The sequence below is a fragment of the Ranitomeya variabilis genome, chromosome 3, assembly GCF_051348905.1.
Source record: "Ranitomeya variabilis isolate aRanVar5 chromosome 3, aRanVar5.hap1, whole genome shotgun sequence".
Taxonomy (NCBI): Eukaryota; Metazoa; Chordata; class Amphibia; order Anura; family Dendrobatidae; genus Ranitomeya; species Ranitomeya variabilis.
The window spans coordinates 753,045,425-753,064,352 of NC_135234.1; the positions used below are offsets into that span (position 1 = coordinate 753,045,425).

The 18,928-nt window shown below is 46.2% G+C and overlaps 2 protein-coding genes across 3 annotated transcripts in view; one reads left to right on the forward strand and one right to left on the reverse strand.

Annotated features, from left to right (window-relative positions):
• Positions 1-993, reverse strand: part of EED (embryonic ectoderm development) — a 32,009-nt gene extending 31,016 nt beyond the window's left edge. The window contains exon 1 of the mRNA XM_077298583.1: positions 862-993. Coding sequence (XP_077154698.1) covers positions 862-966 — 105 coding nt within the window. The 5' untranslated portion in view covers positions 967-993. The remainder of the gene's footprint in view (positions 1-861) is intronic.
• LOC143817299 (uncharacterized) lies at positions 925-7,377 on the forward strand. 2 transcript variants are annotated; one of them, XM_077298585.1, is made up of 4 exons: positions 925-1,052; positions 1,717-1,799; positions 5,745-6,037; positions 6,994-7,377. In XM_077298585.1, exons 2-4 carry the CDS (start codon positions 1,740-1,742, stop codon positions 7,181-7,183), a joined length of 543 nt encoding a protein of 180 aa, XP_077154700.1. In that variant the 5' UTR covers positions 925-1,052; positions 1,717-1,739; the 3' UTR covers positions 7,184-7,377. The 2 variants fall into 2 exon arrangements, with proteins under 2 accessions (XP_077154700.1, XP_077154699.1); XM_077298584.1 differs by lacking the exon at positions 925-1,052 and adding an exon at positions 1,059-1,097.
• The last annotated feature ends 11,551 nt before the right edge of the window (positions 7,378-18,928 follow it).

An 18,928-nucleotide genomic window follows, 5' to 3' on the forward strand; every position in this document is an offset into this window, starting at 1 on the left:
AGACATGAAGAACTACAAGTACCAACATGTTCTTCTAAGGCTAAGTTCACACTAGCGTTGTGCGCCGCTGCGTCGGCGACGCAACGCACAACGCACGCAAAAACGCAGCAAAACGCACGCAAAAACGCTGCGTTTTGCGACGCATGCGTCGGTTTTTGCCGAAAATCGGACGCAAGAAAAATGCAACTTGTTGCGTTTTCTTGGTCCGACGCTTGCGGCAAAAAAGACGCATGTGTGGCACAACGCAACAAAAAAAACGCATGCGTCCCCCATGTTAAGTATAGGGGGCGCATGACGCATGCGTCGCCGCTGCGTCGCCGACGCAAACCCGACGCACATTAGCTTAACGCTAATGTGAACGTAGCCTAACTGCTCCTCCCCCAGACCTGAAGAACTACAAGTACCAGCATGTTCTTCTAACTGCCCCTCCCCCATAGCTGAAGAACTACAAATAGCAGCATGTTCTTCTAACTGCCCCTCCCCCATAGCTGAAGAACTACAAGTAGCAGCATGTTCTTCTAACTGCCCCTCCCCCAGACCTGAAAAACTACAAGTACCAGCATGTTCTTCTAACTGCCCCTCCCCCATAGCTGAAGAACTACAAGTACCAACATGTTCTTCTAACTGCCCCTCCCCCATAGCTGAAGAACTACAAGTAGCAGCACGCCATTCTCCCCAGCACTACAAGTCGCAGCAGTTGTAAACAAGCTGGGAGTAACACTCCCCCGCAGGGCCCTTGTAGCCCCCGGGCCTCCTGAGCTCAGCTATGGGGAGACATTTTATTTCTACACCGAAAGTCACCATCCCCCGTGCTGCCCGGTGCCGCCTCCTCCCACACCCGCCCCGCACGTCTCCTCTTACGTTTTCATCCCCGGAGAGCTCCGGGTTACTGTTCTCATCGCTGCTCAGCTTCTGCTTCTTGGCCGGCATCTCGTTTCCCGCCGCACGACCGGAAGCGTCAGACATCTTCCAGCGCCTCGGCGTGACGTCACCGGGACGCGACGGCGCCCGCTTGGAGCACGTGACAGCCCTAGAGCCCGGCGCCTGCCGCGGTGAGTGCGCATGCGTCAGCACACTCACTCTGTCCTACCTGGTGTGTGAGTGACACTCCCGCTCTCCCTCCCTGTCTCCTCTGGGGGGGTCACAGTGCTGTGGTGGCATTTTTTTTATTTTTTTTTGGGGGGGGGGGTAAACATTACCTTTTGGACACTTTTTTTTTTTTTTTTTTAGTTTCGGACACTCTGCCATTGTTTTTTGACTTTTATCGTTACGGCGTTCTAAATTACCTATAAAATGTGATTCTCCGGGTCAATAAATATGGTGACGGTGACACCACATTGTGCAGTTTATATACTGTATATATATATATATATATATATATATATATATATATACATATATAGTTTAGTGGCTGAAAAAAATCATTTTCTGAGACCCGTAACTTTTTTTTTTTTTTAATTCTGTTAATGGCACGCACTTTCCTAGCGTTTTTATGTTCTCTGCATGCAACACTTTTTTACGGCATTTTTAAAGGAGGTTTAGTGACCAAAAAAAGTTAATTTAGATTTATTTTTTTTTTCCTATTTGCACATTAATTCCCTTTATAGTTTCATAGGTCGGACTTTGATACCGGGGAGAGAGTGGTTGAGTGGTGACATTTTTTTTTCCAAACTTTAACTTTTAATAATTTGCCTTTTTTTCCCACTTATTTTTCAGAATTGGAGATAAGATAAAAAAAAATGTCCGAGAATGAAAACAGAGAAGATGACGCGATATTATCAGCCGGGCCTGACGGTCAGGTAAGGGGACAATCCGGTGACTGATGGGCGCCTGTCACTTCTTCATCAGGAGGAGACAGGTGCTGCTGTCAGTCGCTGCCCTGGTATCCTGCTCTTATCCACCCCCATAGGCCTGTGTGCACGTATTGTATGCAGCAGACTCGGGAGCTGAGCCCGCTCTATACAGCTGGCACCGAGCTTTGGTCAATAGAGTTCAACTTCAAAGATTCTGCTGTCTGTTGAGACCGCTGCATGTAAGATGTTGGAAAGGGGAATCAATTCCGATGCCCATCGCGCCCCTAAAATTGTGGGGTGCCAATGGGTTGTCATGGCATACAGGTCCCTGTATCACAGCCCCCCCCACTTGTCTGCCACATTGCTATAACTAAGAAGCCCAGGCTGGCACAGCTTCCTAAGCGTATGTGTCCACGTTCAGGTTTGCTTCAGGCTTTGGTCAGGATTTTTTGCAGGTAAAATCCTGACCAAAACTGCACCTGAGGTCACTGGCAGGTCACCTGCGGTGTTGCTGCGTGTTTTGCTCATTGTAGCAACATGCTGCGTTCTGCCAGCTGACGGAATAGTACGTCAGCTGGCAGATCCCCTGCTTTAAGGTGGGCTCCGGCGGTGAGCCCACCTTAAAGCCGCGACATGTCAGCTGTTTTGTACAGCTGACATGTGCTCGCAATGAGATCCGCCCGCGCCCATTAACTAGTTAAATGCCGCCGTCAAACGCTGACAACGGCATTTAACTACAGCTCCCGGCCGCGCGGTCGGAAGTGCTCGCACCGCTGACCCCCGTCACATGATCGGGGGTCAGCGGTGCATTGCTATAACAACCAGAGGTCTCCTTGAGACCTCTATGGTTGTTGATGGCCGATTGCTTTGAGCGCCACCCTGTGGTCGGCGCTCAAAGTACACCTGCCTTTCTGCTACATAGAGGTGATCTGTATTTCACCTCTATGTAGCAGAGCCGATCGTGTAGTGAATGCTTCTAGCCTTCTATGGAGGCTATTGAAGCATGCCAAAATGAAAAAAAAAAAAGTGTTTAAAAATATAAAAAAAAATAAAAATATATAAAAGTTCAAATCACCCCCCTTTCGCCCAAATCAAAATAAAACAAATAAAAAAAAATTAAACATACACATACTTGGTATCGCCGCGTTCAGAATCGCCCGATCTATCAATAAAAACTAAGGATTAACCTGACTGCTAAATGGCGTAGCGATAAAAAAAATCAAAACGCCAAAATTACGTTTTTTTGGTCGCCGCGACATTGTATTAAAATGCAATAACGGGCGATCAAAAGAATGTATCTACACCAAAATGGTATCATTAAAAACTCCAGCTTGGCACGCAAAAAATAAGCCCTCACCCAACCCCAGATCACGAAAATTGGAGACGCTACGGGTATCGGAAAATCGCGCAATTTTTTATTTATTTATTTATTTTAGCAAAATTTGGAATTTTTTTTCACCACTTAGATAAAAAATAACCTAGACATGTTAGGTGTCTATGAACTCGTAATGACCTGGAGAATCATAATGGCAGGTCAGTTTTAGCATTTGGTGAACCTAGCAAAAAAAGCCAAACAAAAAACAAGTGTGAGATTGCACTTTTTTTGCAATTTCATCACACTTGGAATTTTTTTCCCGTTTTCTGTTACACAGCATGGTAAAACCAATGGTATCGTTCAAAAGTACATCTCGTCTCGCAAAAAATAAGCCCTCACATGGCCAAATTGACGGAAAAATAAAAAAGTTATGGCTTTGGGAAGGAGGGGAGCGAAAAACGGAAAAAGCTCCGGGGGTGAAGGGGTTAATGCACAGTGGAGACGGGATTTCATTAAATCCCCTCCACTATGCTGTAACATCTGGACGCTGCGTTTTTGATGCTACGGCTCAGCGCTGCGTCAAAAACGCAGCGTTTCCTGAACGTGGACACATACCCTAAGAAGTTATACAATTTCAAAGTCCATGGCAATACCATAGTACAGCAGAGTATTGTAAAGGCGACAAGTCCCCTAAGGGGACTAATGAAAAGTTAACAATATATCTTGCCATAAAAGATATGCAAAAAAAGTGTTTCCTAATTTCCTTAAAGTTGCTCAAGGGAAGCGGTACTGGAACCGTGGCTCTGGTATACAGTCATGGCCGAAAGTGAGGTCCTCCTAGGTCTCCTGCCATAGCGTTCCATTTCATTCAGATGTCGACGGACTGTTCTCTCTGACACTGATGCCCCCTGAGCCTGTAGGGCAGCCGTAATTTCTTTGGAACTTGATTGGAGCTCCTTATCCACCATCCGGACTATCCTGCGTTGCAAACTTTCATGATTTTGTTCTTTGCCGTCCACATCCAGGGAGATCAGCTGCAGCGTCATGGGTTGTAAACATCAAGATCTCTGGAGACGGACTTGTAACCTTGAGATTGTTGATATCTTTCTACTATTTTGGTTCTCAAGTCCTCAATCAGTTCTCTTCTCCTCTTTCTGTTCTCCATGCTTGGTGGAGCACACACAGACACACAATGCAAAGATTGAGTCAACTTCTCCCCTTTTCATCAGTTTTCAGGTGTGATTTTTATATTGTCCCCCATTTTGGGGGGTTTGGGGTGAAATTACATCAAATTTTCCTTTTTTTTCTGCTTATTTTGTGTTGTTCCAATACACACAAAGGAAATAAACACGTTTATAACAAAACATGTATAATTGTCATAATATTCTGGTAGAAATACTTCATTTTCTGGAACAATTTCAAGGGTGCCAGCACTTTCAGCAATGACTATTATTATTATTATTTATTGTTATAGCGCCATTTATTCCATGCCGCTTTACATGTGAGGAGGGGTATACATAATAAAAACAAGTACAATAATCTTAAACAATACAAGTCATAACTGGTACAGGAGGAGAGAGGTCCCTGCCCGCGAGGGCTCACAATCTACAAACTATAGATTAATATGTGTTTCATTTTAACACATTTATTAGCTTTTGCTAAATTTCTTATTTTTTTTTAATTGGTTGCGACCAAAATCATCAAACATTGACAAATGGATTAAAGGGGTTGTCCGGTCTTAGGCAACAAGTCTGCAGTAACTCTGTTTGAAAGCAGACTTGTGAATCCTCATACCGGGCACGGTGAAGATTCTCTGCTGTTAGCGCCGAGTGATTTGTATACACCTGGCCACATTCAGACTAGACGTGCTTGCGTTGAGCGAGGTCGAGCATGTTAGTCGGCACATGACCCCATGTATGTAAATCACGCCCACCATCACCGGGGAATCCTCAAAGCGCTTACAATGTGAGGATTCGCAAGTCTGTACTCACATAGGCCACAAGCCTGCACTAACTCTAAGAAAAGAAAACCCCTTTAATAAAATAAAACAAATCTGTAGGCTCAAAAAAATATCCAGTTGGGAATCCAATACTCAGCCATGTTATTTAGATACATGGCAATCTTGAATATATTGGTACGCTAAGGCTAAATTCCAACTAGGAGTTTTTGATATTGTCGGATAGAGCACTTTTGTAATTTATTGCTTATTAAAATTTGCAGCCATTTTCTTGAGATATTAACACTTTTGCTTACAGCTCGTTGCCTAGGAGACCGACCACCGCTGCTATTTAGCTCGTAAGCCCTGCGCTCCAGCATTAAGAGAAAACAGCGCAATCTAGTGATTTTTTTTTCCCCACCACCCCCAGCTTCAAGACAAGTGCTTACGAGGTCAATATGGAAGAACTTGCGCATTTTCTGTTGTCTAGCAGCGGTGGTCTGTATCCAAGGCAACAAGTTGTAAATGAAAGATAAATAATAATATCTCAAGAATGACTGAAAATTATAATTAACAGTAAATTACAAAACTGCTTATATTTACAAGCTCTATCTGACAAGACCCATTAAGGTAGTAAAAAAAAAAAAAACCTTTTAAAGTGGCCATGTCTCATTATAAACGCATGTTTTATCTATCGCAGATATCAAAATGTCAGATATCAAGCCTCATAGAGGAAGTTGGTTCATTGACGCTACCGGCGCAAGTACGCCTGATGAACTCGACTTGGTGCCAGTGCGAGAACTGTATATCGCTGCCTACCGAGATGGAGTCGCTCTGCTGTCAAGAGATTGAGAAAGTCAAGAGTCAGTTACAAGGCCGGGCCTGTATCACCGAGCACCCCTTCTTCAAGCTGTTTTGCCAAAATGAGGCATCTGTCAATGTCATGCTCCGCATTATTTACCGATTTCCACCTCCGGCCGCAGAGAAAAATAGGTAAATAGTTATTTAAAGGGAACCTGTCAGCAGGATTGTGCAGAGTAACCTACACACAGTGTCAGGTCGGCGCCGGTATACTGATTACAATGATACCTGGTGATGGAATCCGTCTTGTGGTTGTTGTTTAATCTTTATTTTCAGTTTTGAGTTAAAATGATCGATTTTTTTATTTGTTTTTTACTTGCTCAATAGCATCAAGAACATTAATTATTAGGACACTAAACATGCGATTATGCTGCAGCGCAGGGGCCATGGCTGGCGCCTACCGAGGTTTTTTTTTTCTTCTTCAGTATGTACAGGTATTCATTACGTTAACTAGGGGGCGATCAATGAGGGATCAGTGACCGCTCAGCAGTCTGCATTATGAATACCTAATCAGAGCACCACATGAAGACCCCCACAGGCCGCCCTGGAGCACGAGCATAGCGTTAACTGAAAACTGAAAGGAAAGATTAAACAACAACCACAAGACAGATTTCATCACCAGGTCCCATTGAAATCAGTATAACGACGCCGACCTGGCACTGTCTGTAGGTTACTGGGCACAATCCTGCTGACAGGTCAAACCACTTGAAGTTGCTGCCATTTTTCTTTTCTTCTTCCTGGACGATTTCTCTTTTTTTTTTTTGTTACTTTTTTTATGGCCTTTACTCATTTGATTACAGCATTTTCCAAATCAGGCTACTTATTTAGGTTTTGCTTGTTTAAAATAAAAAAAAAACAAAAAACTTTTTTTTTCCGAGAGGAGCTGTATTTTTATTTGTACCATATCCAGGCACATGTGACTTTTTTATTGCTTTCATTGCGTTTTTTGGGAATGTGACCAAACAATAATCCTTTTTTTATCTGACAGATAATTGATGATATATTGTGCCTAGACCACTATGAATGTGATGCTACCAAATGCGATTTTTTATTATTTGTTTTGTTGTTGTTTTTCCCCTCCTCTCCAGATATCTGCGGCAGGTTTGTTACCGCGGCTTTTCTGCTTGGATATACGGCTATCGGGCAGAGGGAGATGAGAGACCGATCCCGGCCTGTGTGGTCCATAAAGTCAGAAGCGCCTTCCCGAGTCTTCAGAATGTTTTCACCAGGTTCCGATTCACCGGGGACCCTCCTGCAGAATCTATGGCGTGGGAGTGAATATTTTTGTATTTTCTCATAAGTCACTGTTTATGTTGATGTTATCATGGGTGACTGTTCCATAAAGTAGTTTTTTTTATTATTATTATATTGATGGTTTAAAGGCTTTTTCATCTCCACACAGAAAGTTTATTTGCTTACAAATTTACAGTTAAGCAACTTTCATAAAAGTTTTCATTAAACTTTTTCTACCATTTTGCCCCTGCTGAGTGTCTGTAGCAATCATTCTATACCCATCATGGTTTGTCAGACTGTGGAAAAAGGACGATAAATGAGCACCGGATAACGTGTGTTTATTGGCCTGAAATAGATCTGTGTAAATGGACCAATGGAGATAAGCCAGAATCACACAAGTGCTGTTTCGTAGTCCTAGTATGGACCGAGCTGCACAGACCGGCCATGGATCTCCTGAACCAAACTCAACAGCCTTTATATGCATACATGACACTGTCAGAGTTAGGAGACCTGCGGAGGCTGTGCATCGTGGTCTATACTCGGACCACTAATTAAGAATCCGGCCTCAGCAGGAGGGAGAGGGCTGTACACAAATCTATAATGAACAGAGTGGAAAGTGTTGTGGGAGGAAGAGGAAATAGGCTGTGGGCAAGGAGAGGAAAGTACAGTATTTGAGCTATACATAGACCCAGACCTCACTTTCAGCCTGTAATACTAGGAGAGACACACAGACCTCACATCCAGCCTATATTACTGGGAGAGACACACAGAGCTCACATCCAGCCTATATGACTGAGAGACACAGAGCTCACATTCAGCCTATATTACTGGGAGAAACACACAGAGCTCACATCCAGCCTATATTACTGGGAGAGACACAGACCTCACATTCAGCCTATATTACTGGGAGAGACACAGACCTCACATCCAGCCTATATTACTGGGAGAGACACAGACCTCACATCCAGCCTATATTACTGGGAGACACACAGACCTCACATCCAGCCTATATTACTGGAAGAGACACAGACCTCACATTCAGCCTATATTACTGGGAGAGACACAGACCTCACATTCAGCCTATATTACTGGGAGAGACACAGACCTCACATCCAGCCTATATTACTGGGAGACACACAGACCTCACATCCAGCCTATATTACTGGAAGAGACACAGACCTCACATCCAGCCTATATTACTGGGAGAGACACACAGACCTCACATCCAGCCTATATTACTGGGAGAGACACACAGACCTCACATCCAGCCTATATTACTGGGACAGACACAGACCTCACATCCAGCCTATATTACTGGGAGAGACCCACAGACCTCACATCTAGCCTATATTACTGGGAGAGACCCACAGACCTCACATCCAGCCTATATTACTGGGAGAGACACCCAGACCTCACATCCAGCCTATATTACTGGGAGAGACAGAGAGCTCACATCCAGCCTATATTACTGGGAGAGACACACAGAGCTCACATCCAGCCTATATGACTGAGAGAGACACAGAGCTCACATTCAGCCTATATTACTGGGAGAAACACACAGAGCTCACATCCAGCCTATATTACTGGGAGAGACACAGACCTCACATTCAGCCTATATTACTGGGAGAGACACAGACCTCACATCCAGCCTATATTACTGGGAGACACACAGACCTCACATCCAGCCTATATTACTGGAAGAGACACAGACCTCACATCAAGCCTATATTACTGGGAGAGACACACAGACCTCACATCCAGCCTATATTACTGGGAAAGACACACAGACCTCACATCCAGCCTATATTACTGGGACAGACACAGACCTCACATCCAGCCTATATTACTGGGAGAGACAGAGACCTCACATCCAGCCTATATTACTGGGAGAGACACACAGACCTCACATCCAGCCTATATTACTGGGAGAGACATAGACCTCACATCCAGCCTATATTACTGGGAGACACACAGACCTCACATCCAGCCTATATTACTGGAAGATACACAGACCTCACATCCAGCCTATTTTACTGGGATAGACCCACAGACCTCACATCCAGCCTATATTACAGGGAGAGACACACAGAGCTCACATCCAGCCTATATTACTGGGAGAGACACAGAGACCTCACATCCAGCCTATATTACTGGGAGAGACACAGACCTCACATCCAGCCTATATTATTGGGAGACACACAGACCTCACATCCAGCCTATATTACTGGAAGAGACACAGACCTCACATCCAGCCTATATTACTGGGAGAGACACAGAGAGCTCACATCCAGCCTATATTACTGGGAGAGACACACAGACCTCACATCCAGCCTATATTACTGGAAGAGACACAGACCTCACATCCAGCCTATATTACTGGGAGACACACAGACCTCACATCCAGCCTATATTACTGGGAGAGACATAGACCTCACATCCAGCCTATATTACTGGGAGACACACAGACCTCACATCCAGCCTATATTACTGGAAGATACACAGACCTCACATCCAGCCTATTTTACTGGGATAGACCCACAGACCTCACATCCAGCCTATATTACAGGGAGAGACACACAGAGCTCACATCCAGCCTATATTACTGGGAGAGACACAGAGACCTCACATCCAGCCTATATTACTGGGAGAGACACAGACCTCACATCCAGCCTATATTATTGGGAGACACACAGACCTCACATCCAGCCTATATTACTGGAAGAGACACAGACCTCACATCCAGCCTATATTACTGGGAGAGACACAGAGAGCTCACATCCAGCCTATATTACTGGGAGAGACACACAGACCTCACATCCAGCCTATATTACTGGAAGAGACACAGACCTCACATCCAGCCTATATTACTGGGAGAGACACAGACCTCACATCCAGCCTATATTACTGGGAGAGACACAGACCTCACATCCAGCCTATATTACTGGGAGACACACAGACCTCACATCCAGCCTATATTACTGGAAGAGACACAGACCTCACATCCAGCCTATATTACTGGGAGAGACACAGAGAGCTCACATCCAGCCTATATTACTGGGAGAGACACACAGAGCTCACATCCAGCCTATATTACTGGGAGAGACATGGAGACCTCACATCCAGCCTATATTACTGGGAGAGACACAGAGCTCACATCCAGTCTATATTACTGAGAGACACACAGACCTCACATCCAGCCTATATTACTGGGAGAGACACAGAGACCTCACATCCAGCCTATATTACTGACCTCACATCCAGCCTATATTACTGGGAGAGACACACAGACCTCACACCCAGCCTATATTACTGGGAGACACACAGAGCTCACATCCAGCCTATATTACTGGGAGAGACACACAGACCTCACATTCAGCCTATATTACTGGAAGAGACACAGACCTCACATCCAGCCTATATTACTGGGAGAGACACACAGACCTCACATCTAGCCTATATTACTGGAAGAGACACAGACCTCACATCCAGCCTATATTACTGGGAGAGACACACAGACCTCACACCCAGCCTATATTACTGGGAGACACACAGAGCTCACATCCAGCCTATATTACTGGGAGAGACACACAGACCTCACATCCAGCCTATATTACTGGAAGAGACACAGACCTCACATCCAGCCTATATTACTGGGAGAGACACACAGACCTCACATCCAGCCTATATTACTGGGAGAGACACAGAGAGCTCACATCCAGCCTATATTACTGGGAGAGACACACAGACCTCACATCCAGCCTATATTACTGGGAGAGACACAGAGCTCACATCCAGCCTATATTACTGGGAGAGACACACATAGCTCACATCCAGCCTATATTACAGGGAGAGACACACAGAGCTCACATCCAGCCTATATTACTGGGAGAGACACAGAGAGCTCACATCCAGCCTATATTACTGGGAGAGACACAGACCTCACATCCAGCCTATATTACTGGAAGAGACACAGACCTCACATCCAGCCTATATTACTGGGAGAGACACAGACCTCACATCCAGCCTATATTACTGGGAGAGACACAGACCTCACATCCAGCCTATATTACTGGGAGACACACAGACCTCACATCCAGCCTATATTACTGGAAGAGACACAGACCTCACATCCAGCCTATATTATTGGGAGAGACACAGAGAGCTCACATCCAGCCTATATTACTGGGAGAGACACACAGAGCTCACATCCAGCCTATATTACTGGGAGAGACATGGAGACCTCACATCCAGCCTATATTACTGGGAGAGACACAGAGCTCACATCCAGTCTATATTACTGAGAGACACACAGACCTAACATCCAGCCTATATTACTGGGAGAGACACAGAGACCTCACATCCAGCCTATATTACTGACCTCACATCCAGCCTATATTACTGGGAGAGACACACAGACCTCACACCCAGCCTATATTACTGGGAGACACACAGAGCTCACATCCAGCCTATATTACTGGGAGAGACACACAGACCTCACATCCAGCCTATATTACTGGAAGAGACACAGACCTCACATCCAGCCTATATTACTGGGAGAGACACACAGACCCCACATCCAGCCTATATTACCGGAAGAGACACAGACCTCACATCCAGCCTATATTACTGGGAGAGACACACAGACCTCACACCCAGCCTATATTACTGGGAGACACACAGAGCTCACATCCAGCCTATATTACTGGGAGAGACACACAGACCTCACATCCAGCCTATATTACTGGAAGAGACACAGACCTCACATCCAGCCTATATTACTGGGAGAGACACACAGACCTCACATCCAGCCTATATTACTGGGAGAGACACCCAGACCTCACATCCAGCCTATATTACTGGGAGAGACACAGAGAGCTCACATCCAGCCTATATTACAGGGAGAGACACACAGAGCTCACATCCAACCTATATTACTGGGAGAGACACAGAGACCTCACATCCAGCCTATATTACTGGGAGAGACACAGACCTCACATCCAGCCTATATTACTGGCAGAGACACACAGACCTCACACCCAGCCTATATTACTGGGAGACACACAGACCTCACATCCAGCCTATATTACTGGAAGAGACACAGACCTCACATCCAGCCTATATTACTGGGAGAGACACAGACCTCACATCCAGCCTATATTACTGGGAGAGACACAGACCTCACATCCAGCCTATATTACTGGGAGACACACAGACCTCACATCCAGCCTATATTACTGGAAGAGACACAGAGAGCTCACATCCAGCCTATATTACTGGGAGAGACACACAGAGCTCACATCCAGCCTATATTACTGGGAGAGACATGGAGACCTCACATCCAGCCTATATTACTGGGAGAGACACAGAGACCTCACATCCAGCCTATATTACTGACCTCACATCCAGCCTATATTACTGGGAGAGACACACAGACCTCACACCCAGCCTATATTACTGGGAGACACACAGACCTCACACCCAGCCTATATTACTGTGAGAGACACACAGAGCTCACATCCAGCCTATATTACTGGGAGACACACAGAGCTCACATCCAGTCTATATTACTGAGAGACACACAGACCTCACATCCAGCCTATATTACTGGGAGAGACACAGAGACCTCACATCCAGCCTATATTACTGACCTCACATCCAGCCTATATTACTGGGAGAGACACACAGACCTCACACCCAGCCTATATTACTGGGAGACACACAGACCTCACACCCAGCCTATATTACTGGGAGAGACACACAGAGCTCACATCCAGCCTATATTACTGGGAGACACACAGAGCTCACATCCAGCCTATATTACTGGGAGAGACACACAGACCTCACATCCAGCCTATATTACTGGAAGAGACACAGACCTCACATCCAGCCTATATTACTGGGAGAGACACACAGACCTCACATCCAGCCTATATTACTGGGAGAGACACCCAGACCTCACATCCAGCCTATATTACTGGGAGAGACACAGAGAGCTCACATCCAGCCTATATTACTGGGAGAGACACACAGAGCTCACATCCAGCCTATATTACAGGGAGAGACACACAGAGCTCACATCCAGCCTATATTACTGGGAGAGACACAGAGACCTCACATCCAGCCTATATTACTGGGAGAGACACAGACCTCACATCCAGCCTATATTACTGGGAGAGACACAGATCTCACATCCAGCCTATATTACTGGGAGAGACACAGACCTCACATCCAGCTTATATTACTGGGAGACACACAGACCTCACATCCAGCCTATATTACTGGAAGAGACACATACCTCACATCCAGCCTATATTACTGGGAGAGACACAGAGACCTCACATCCAGCCTATATTACTGACCTCACATCCAGCCTATATTACTGGGAGACACACAGACCTCACATCCAGCCTATATTACTGGAAGAGACACAGACCTCACATCCAGCCTATATTACTGGGAGAGACACAGAGAGCTCACATCCAGCCTATATTACTGGGAGAGACACAGACCTCACATCCAGCCTATATTACTGGAAGAGACACAGACCTCACATCCAGCCTATATTACTGGGAGAGACACAGACCTCACATCCAGCCTATATTACTGGGAGAGACACAGACCTCACATCCAGCCTATATTACTGGGAGACACACAGACCTCACATCCAGCCTATATTACTGGAAGAGACACAGACCTCACATCCAGCCTATATTACTGGGAGAGACACAGAGCGCTCACATCCAGCCTATATTACTGGGAGAGACACACAGAGCTCACATCCAGCCTATATTACTGGGAGAGACATGGAGACCTCACATCCAGCCTATATTACTGGGAGAGACACAGAGCTCACATCTAGTCTATATTACTGAGAGACACACAGACCTCACATCCAGCCTATATTACTGGGAGAGACACAGAGACCTCACATCCAGCCTATATTACTGACCTCACATCCAGCCTATATTACTGGGAGAGACACACAGACCTCACACCCAGCCTATATTACTGGGAGACACACAGAGCTCACATCCAGCCTATATTACTGGGAGAGACACAGAGACCTCACATCCAGCCTATATTACTGGAAGAGACACAGACCTCACATCCAGCCTATATTACTGGGAGAGACACACAGACCTCACATCCAGCCTATATTACCGGAAGAGACACAGACCTCACATCCAGCCTATATTACTGGGAGAGACACACAGACCTCACACCCAGCCTATATTACTGGGAGACACACAGAGCTCACATCCAGCCTATATTACTGGGAGAGACACACAGACCTCACATCCAGCCTATATTACTGGAAAAGACACAGACCTCACATCCAGCCTATATTACTGGGAGAGACACACAGACCTCACATCCAGCCTATATTACTGGGAGAGACACCCAGACCTCACATCCAGCCTATATTACTGGGAGAGACACAGAGAGCTCACATCCAGCCTATATTACTGGGAGAGACACACAGAGCTCACATCCAGCCTATATTACAGGGAGAGACACACAGAGCTCACATCCAGCCTATATTACTGGGAGAGACACAGAGACCTCACATCCAGCCTATATTACTGGCAGAGACACACAGACCTCACACCCAGCCTATATTACTGGGAGACACACAGAGCTCACATCCAGCCTATATTACTGGGAGACACACAGACCTCACATCCAGCCTATATTACTGGGAGAGACACACAGACCTCACATCCAGCCTATATTACTGGGAGAGACACACAGACCTCACACCCAGCCTATATTACTGGGAGACACACAGAGCTCACATCCAGCCTATATTACTGGGAGAGACACAGAGACCTCACATCCAGCCTATATTACTGGAAGAGACACAGACCTCACATCCAGCCTATATTACTGGGAGAGACACACAGACCTCACATCCAGCCTATATTACCGGAAGAGACACAGACCTCACATCCAGCCTATATTACTGGGAGAGACACACAGACCTCACACCCAGCCTATATTACTGGGAGACACACAGAGCTCACATCCAGCCTATATTACTGGGAGAGACACACAGACCTCACATCCAGCCTATATTACTGGAAAAGACACAGACCTCACATCCAGCCTATATTACTGGGAGAGACACACAGACCTCACATCCAGCCTATATTACTGGGAGAGACACCCAGACCTCACATCCAGCCTATATTACTGGGAGAGACACAGAGAGCTCACATCCAGCCTATATTACTGGGAGAGACACACAGAGCTCACATCCAGCCTATATTACAGGGAGAGACACACAGAGCTCACATCCAGCCTATATTACTGGGAGAGACACAGAGACCTCACATCCAGCCTATATTACTGGCAGAGACACACAGACCTCACACCCAGCCTATATTACTGGGAGACACACAGAGCTCACATCCAGCCTATATTACTGGGAGACACACAGACCTCACATCCAGCCTATATTACTGGAAGAGACACAGACCTCACATCCAGCCTATATTACTGGGAGAGACACAGACCTCACATCCAGCCTATATTACTGGGAGAGACACAGACCTCACATCCAGCCTATATTACTGGGAGACACACAGACCTCACATCCAGCCTATATTACTGGAAGAGACACAGACCTCACATCCAGCCTATATTACTGGGAGAGACACAGAGAGCTCACATCCAGCCTATATTACTGGGAGAGACACACAGAGCTCACATCCAGCCTATATTACTGGGAGAGACATGGAGACCTCACATCCAGCCTATATTACTGGGAGAGACACAGAGCTCACATCCAGTCTATATTACTGAGAGACACACAGACCTCACATCCAGCCTATATTACTGGGAGAGACACAGAGACCTCACATCCAGCCTATATTACTGACCTCACATCCAGCCTATATTACTGGGAGAGACACACAGACCTCACACCCAGCCTATATTACTGGGAGACACACAGACCTCACACCCAGCCTATATTACTGGGAGAGACACACAGAGCTCACATCCAGCCTATATTACTGGGAGACACACAGAGCTCACATCCAGCCTATATTACTGGGAGAGACACACAGACCTCACATCCAGCCTATATTACTGGAAGAGACACAGACCTCACATCCAGCCTATATTACTGGGAGAGACACACAGACCTCACATCCAGCCTATATTACTGGGAGAGACACCCAGACCTCAAATCCAGCCTATATTACTGGGAGAGACACAGAGAGCTCACATCCAGCCTATATTACTGGGAGAGACACACAGAGCTCACATCCAGCCTATATTACAGGGAGAGACACACAGAGCTCACATCCAGCCTATATTACTGGGAGAGACACAGAGACCTCACATCCAGCCTATATTACTGGGAGAGACACAGACCTCACATCCAGCCTATATTACTGGGAGAGACACAGATCTCAAATCCAGCCTATATTACTGGGAGAGACACAGACCTCACATCCAGCTTATATTACTGGGAGACACACAGACCTCACATCCAGCCTATATTACTGGAAGAGACACATACCTCACATCCAGCCTATATTACTGGGAGAGACACACAGACCTCAAATCCAGCCTATATTACTGGGAGAGACACACAGACCTCACATCCAGCCTATATTACTGGGAGAAACACACAGAGCCACATCCAGCCTATACTACTGGGAGACACACAGACCTCACATCCAGCCTATATTACTGGGAGAGACACAGACCTCACATTCAGCCTATATTACTGGGAGAGACACAGACCTCACATCCAGCCTATATTACTGGGAGAGACACACAGACCTCACACCCAGCCTATATTACTGGGAGACACACAGACCTCACATCCAGCCTATATTACTGGGAGAGACACACAGACCTCACATCCAGCCTATATTACTGGGAGAGACACCCAGACCTCACATCCAGCCTATATTACTGGGAGAGACACAGAGAGCTCACATCCAGCCTATATTACTGGGAGAGACACACAGAGCTCACATCCAGCCTATATTACAGGGAGAGACACACAGAGCTCACATCCAGCCTATATTACTGGGAGAGACACAGAGACCTCACATCCAGCCTATATTACTGGGAGACACACAGACCTCACATCCAGCCTATATTACCGGAAGAGACACAGACCTCACATCCAGCCTATATTACTGGGAGAGACACACAGACCTCACATCCAGCCTATATTACTGGGAGAGACACACAGACCTCACATCCAGCCTATATTACTGGAAGAGACACAGACCTCACATCCAGCCTATATTACTGGGAGAGACACACAGACCTCACATCCAGCCTATATTACTGGGAGAGACACCCAGACCTCACATCCAGCCTATATTACTGGGAGAGACACAGAGAGCTCACATCCAGCCTATATTACTGGGAGAGACACACAGAGCTCACATCCAGCCTATATTACAGGGAGAGACACACAGAGCTCACATCCAGCCTATATTACTGGGAGAGACACAGAGACCTCACATCCAGCCTATATTACTGGGAGAGACACAGACCTCACATCCAGCCTATATTACTGGCAGAGACACACAGACCTCACACCCAGCCTATATTACTGGGAGACACACAGAGCTCACATCCAGCCTATATTACTGGGAGACACACAGACCTCACATCCAGCCTATATTACTGGAAGAGACACAGACCTCACATCCAGCCTATATTACTGGGAGAGACACAGACCTCACATCCAGCCTATATTACTGGGAGAGACACAGACCTCACATCCAGCCTATATTACTGGGAGACACACAGACCTCACATCCAGCCTATATTACTGGAAGAGACACAGACCTCACATCCAGCCTATATTACTGGGAGAGACACAGAGAGCTCACATCCAGCCTATATTACTGGGAGAGACACACAGAGCTCACATCCAGCCTATATTACTGGGATAGACATGGAGACCTCACATCCAGCCTATATTACTGGGAGAGACACAGAGCTCACATCCAGTCTGTATTACTGAGAGATACACAGACCTCACATCCAGCCTATATTACTGGGAGAGACACAGAGACCTCACATCCAGCCTATATTACTGGGAGAGACACACAGACCTCACACCCAGCCTATATTACTGGGAGACACACAGAGCTCACATCCAGCCTATATTACTGGGAGAGACACAGATCTCACATCCAGCCTATATTACTGGGAGAGACACAGACCTCACATCCAGCTTATATTACTGGGAGACACACAGACCTCACATCCAGCCTATATTACTGGGAGAGACACACAGACCTCACATCCAGCCTATATTACTGGGAGAGACACAGACCTCACATCCAGCCTATATTACTGGGAGAGACACAGATCTCACATCCAGCCTATATTACTGAGAGAGACACAGACCTCACATCCAGATTATATTACTGGGAGACACACAGACCTCACATCCAGCCTATATTACTGGAAGAGACACATACCTCACATCCAGCCTATATTACTGGGAGAGACACACAGACCTCAAATCCAGCCTATATTACTGGGAGAGACACACAGACCTCACATCCAGCCTATATTACTGGGAGAAACACACAGAGCCACATCCAGCCTATACTACTGGGAGACACACAGACCTCACATCCAGCCTATATTACTGGGAGAGACACAGACCTCACATTCAGCCTATATTACTGGGAGAGACACAGACCTCACATCCAGCCTATATTACTGGGAGAGACACACAGACCTCACACCCAGCCTATATTACTGGGAGAGACACAGACCTCACATCCAGCCTATATTACT

Excerpts from the sequence above, each read along its gene's own strand:
- LOC143817299 (XM_077298585.1), top strand. The coding sequence starts at position 1,740 with ATGTCCGAGAATGAAAACAGAGAAGATGACGCGATATTATCAGCCGGG. Across the intron at positions 1,800-5,744 it reads CAGCCGGGCCTGACGGTCAG|ATATCAAAATGTCAGATATC; the intron begins GTAAGGGGACAA and ends TATCTATCGCAG. Across the intron at positions 6,038-6,993 it reads CCGGCCGCAGAGAAAAATAG|ATATCTGCGGCAGGTTTGTT; the intron begins GTAAATAGTTAT and ends CCTCCTCTCCAG.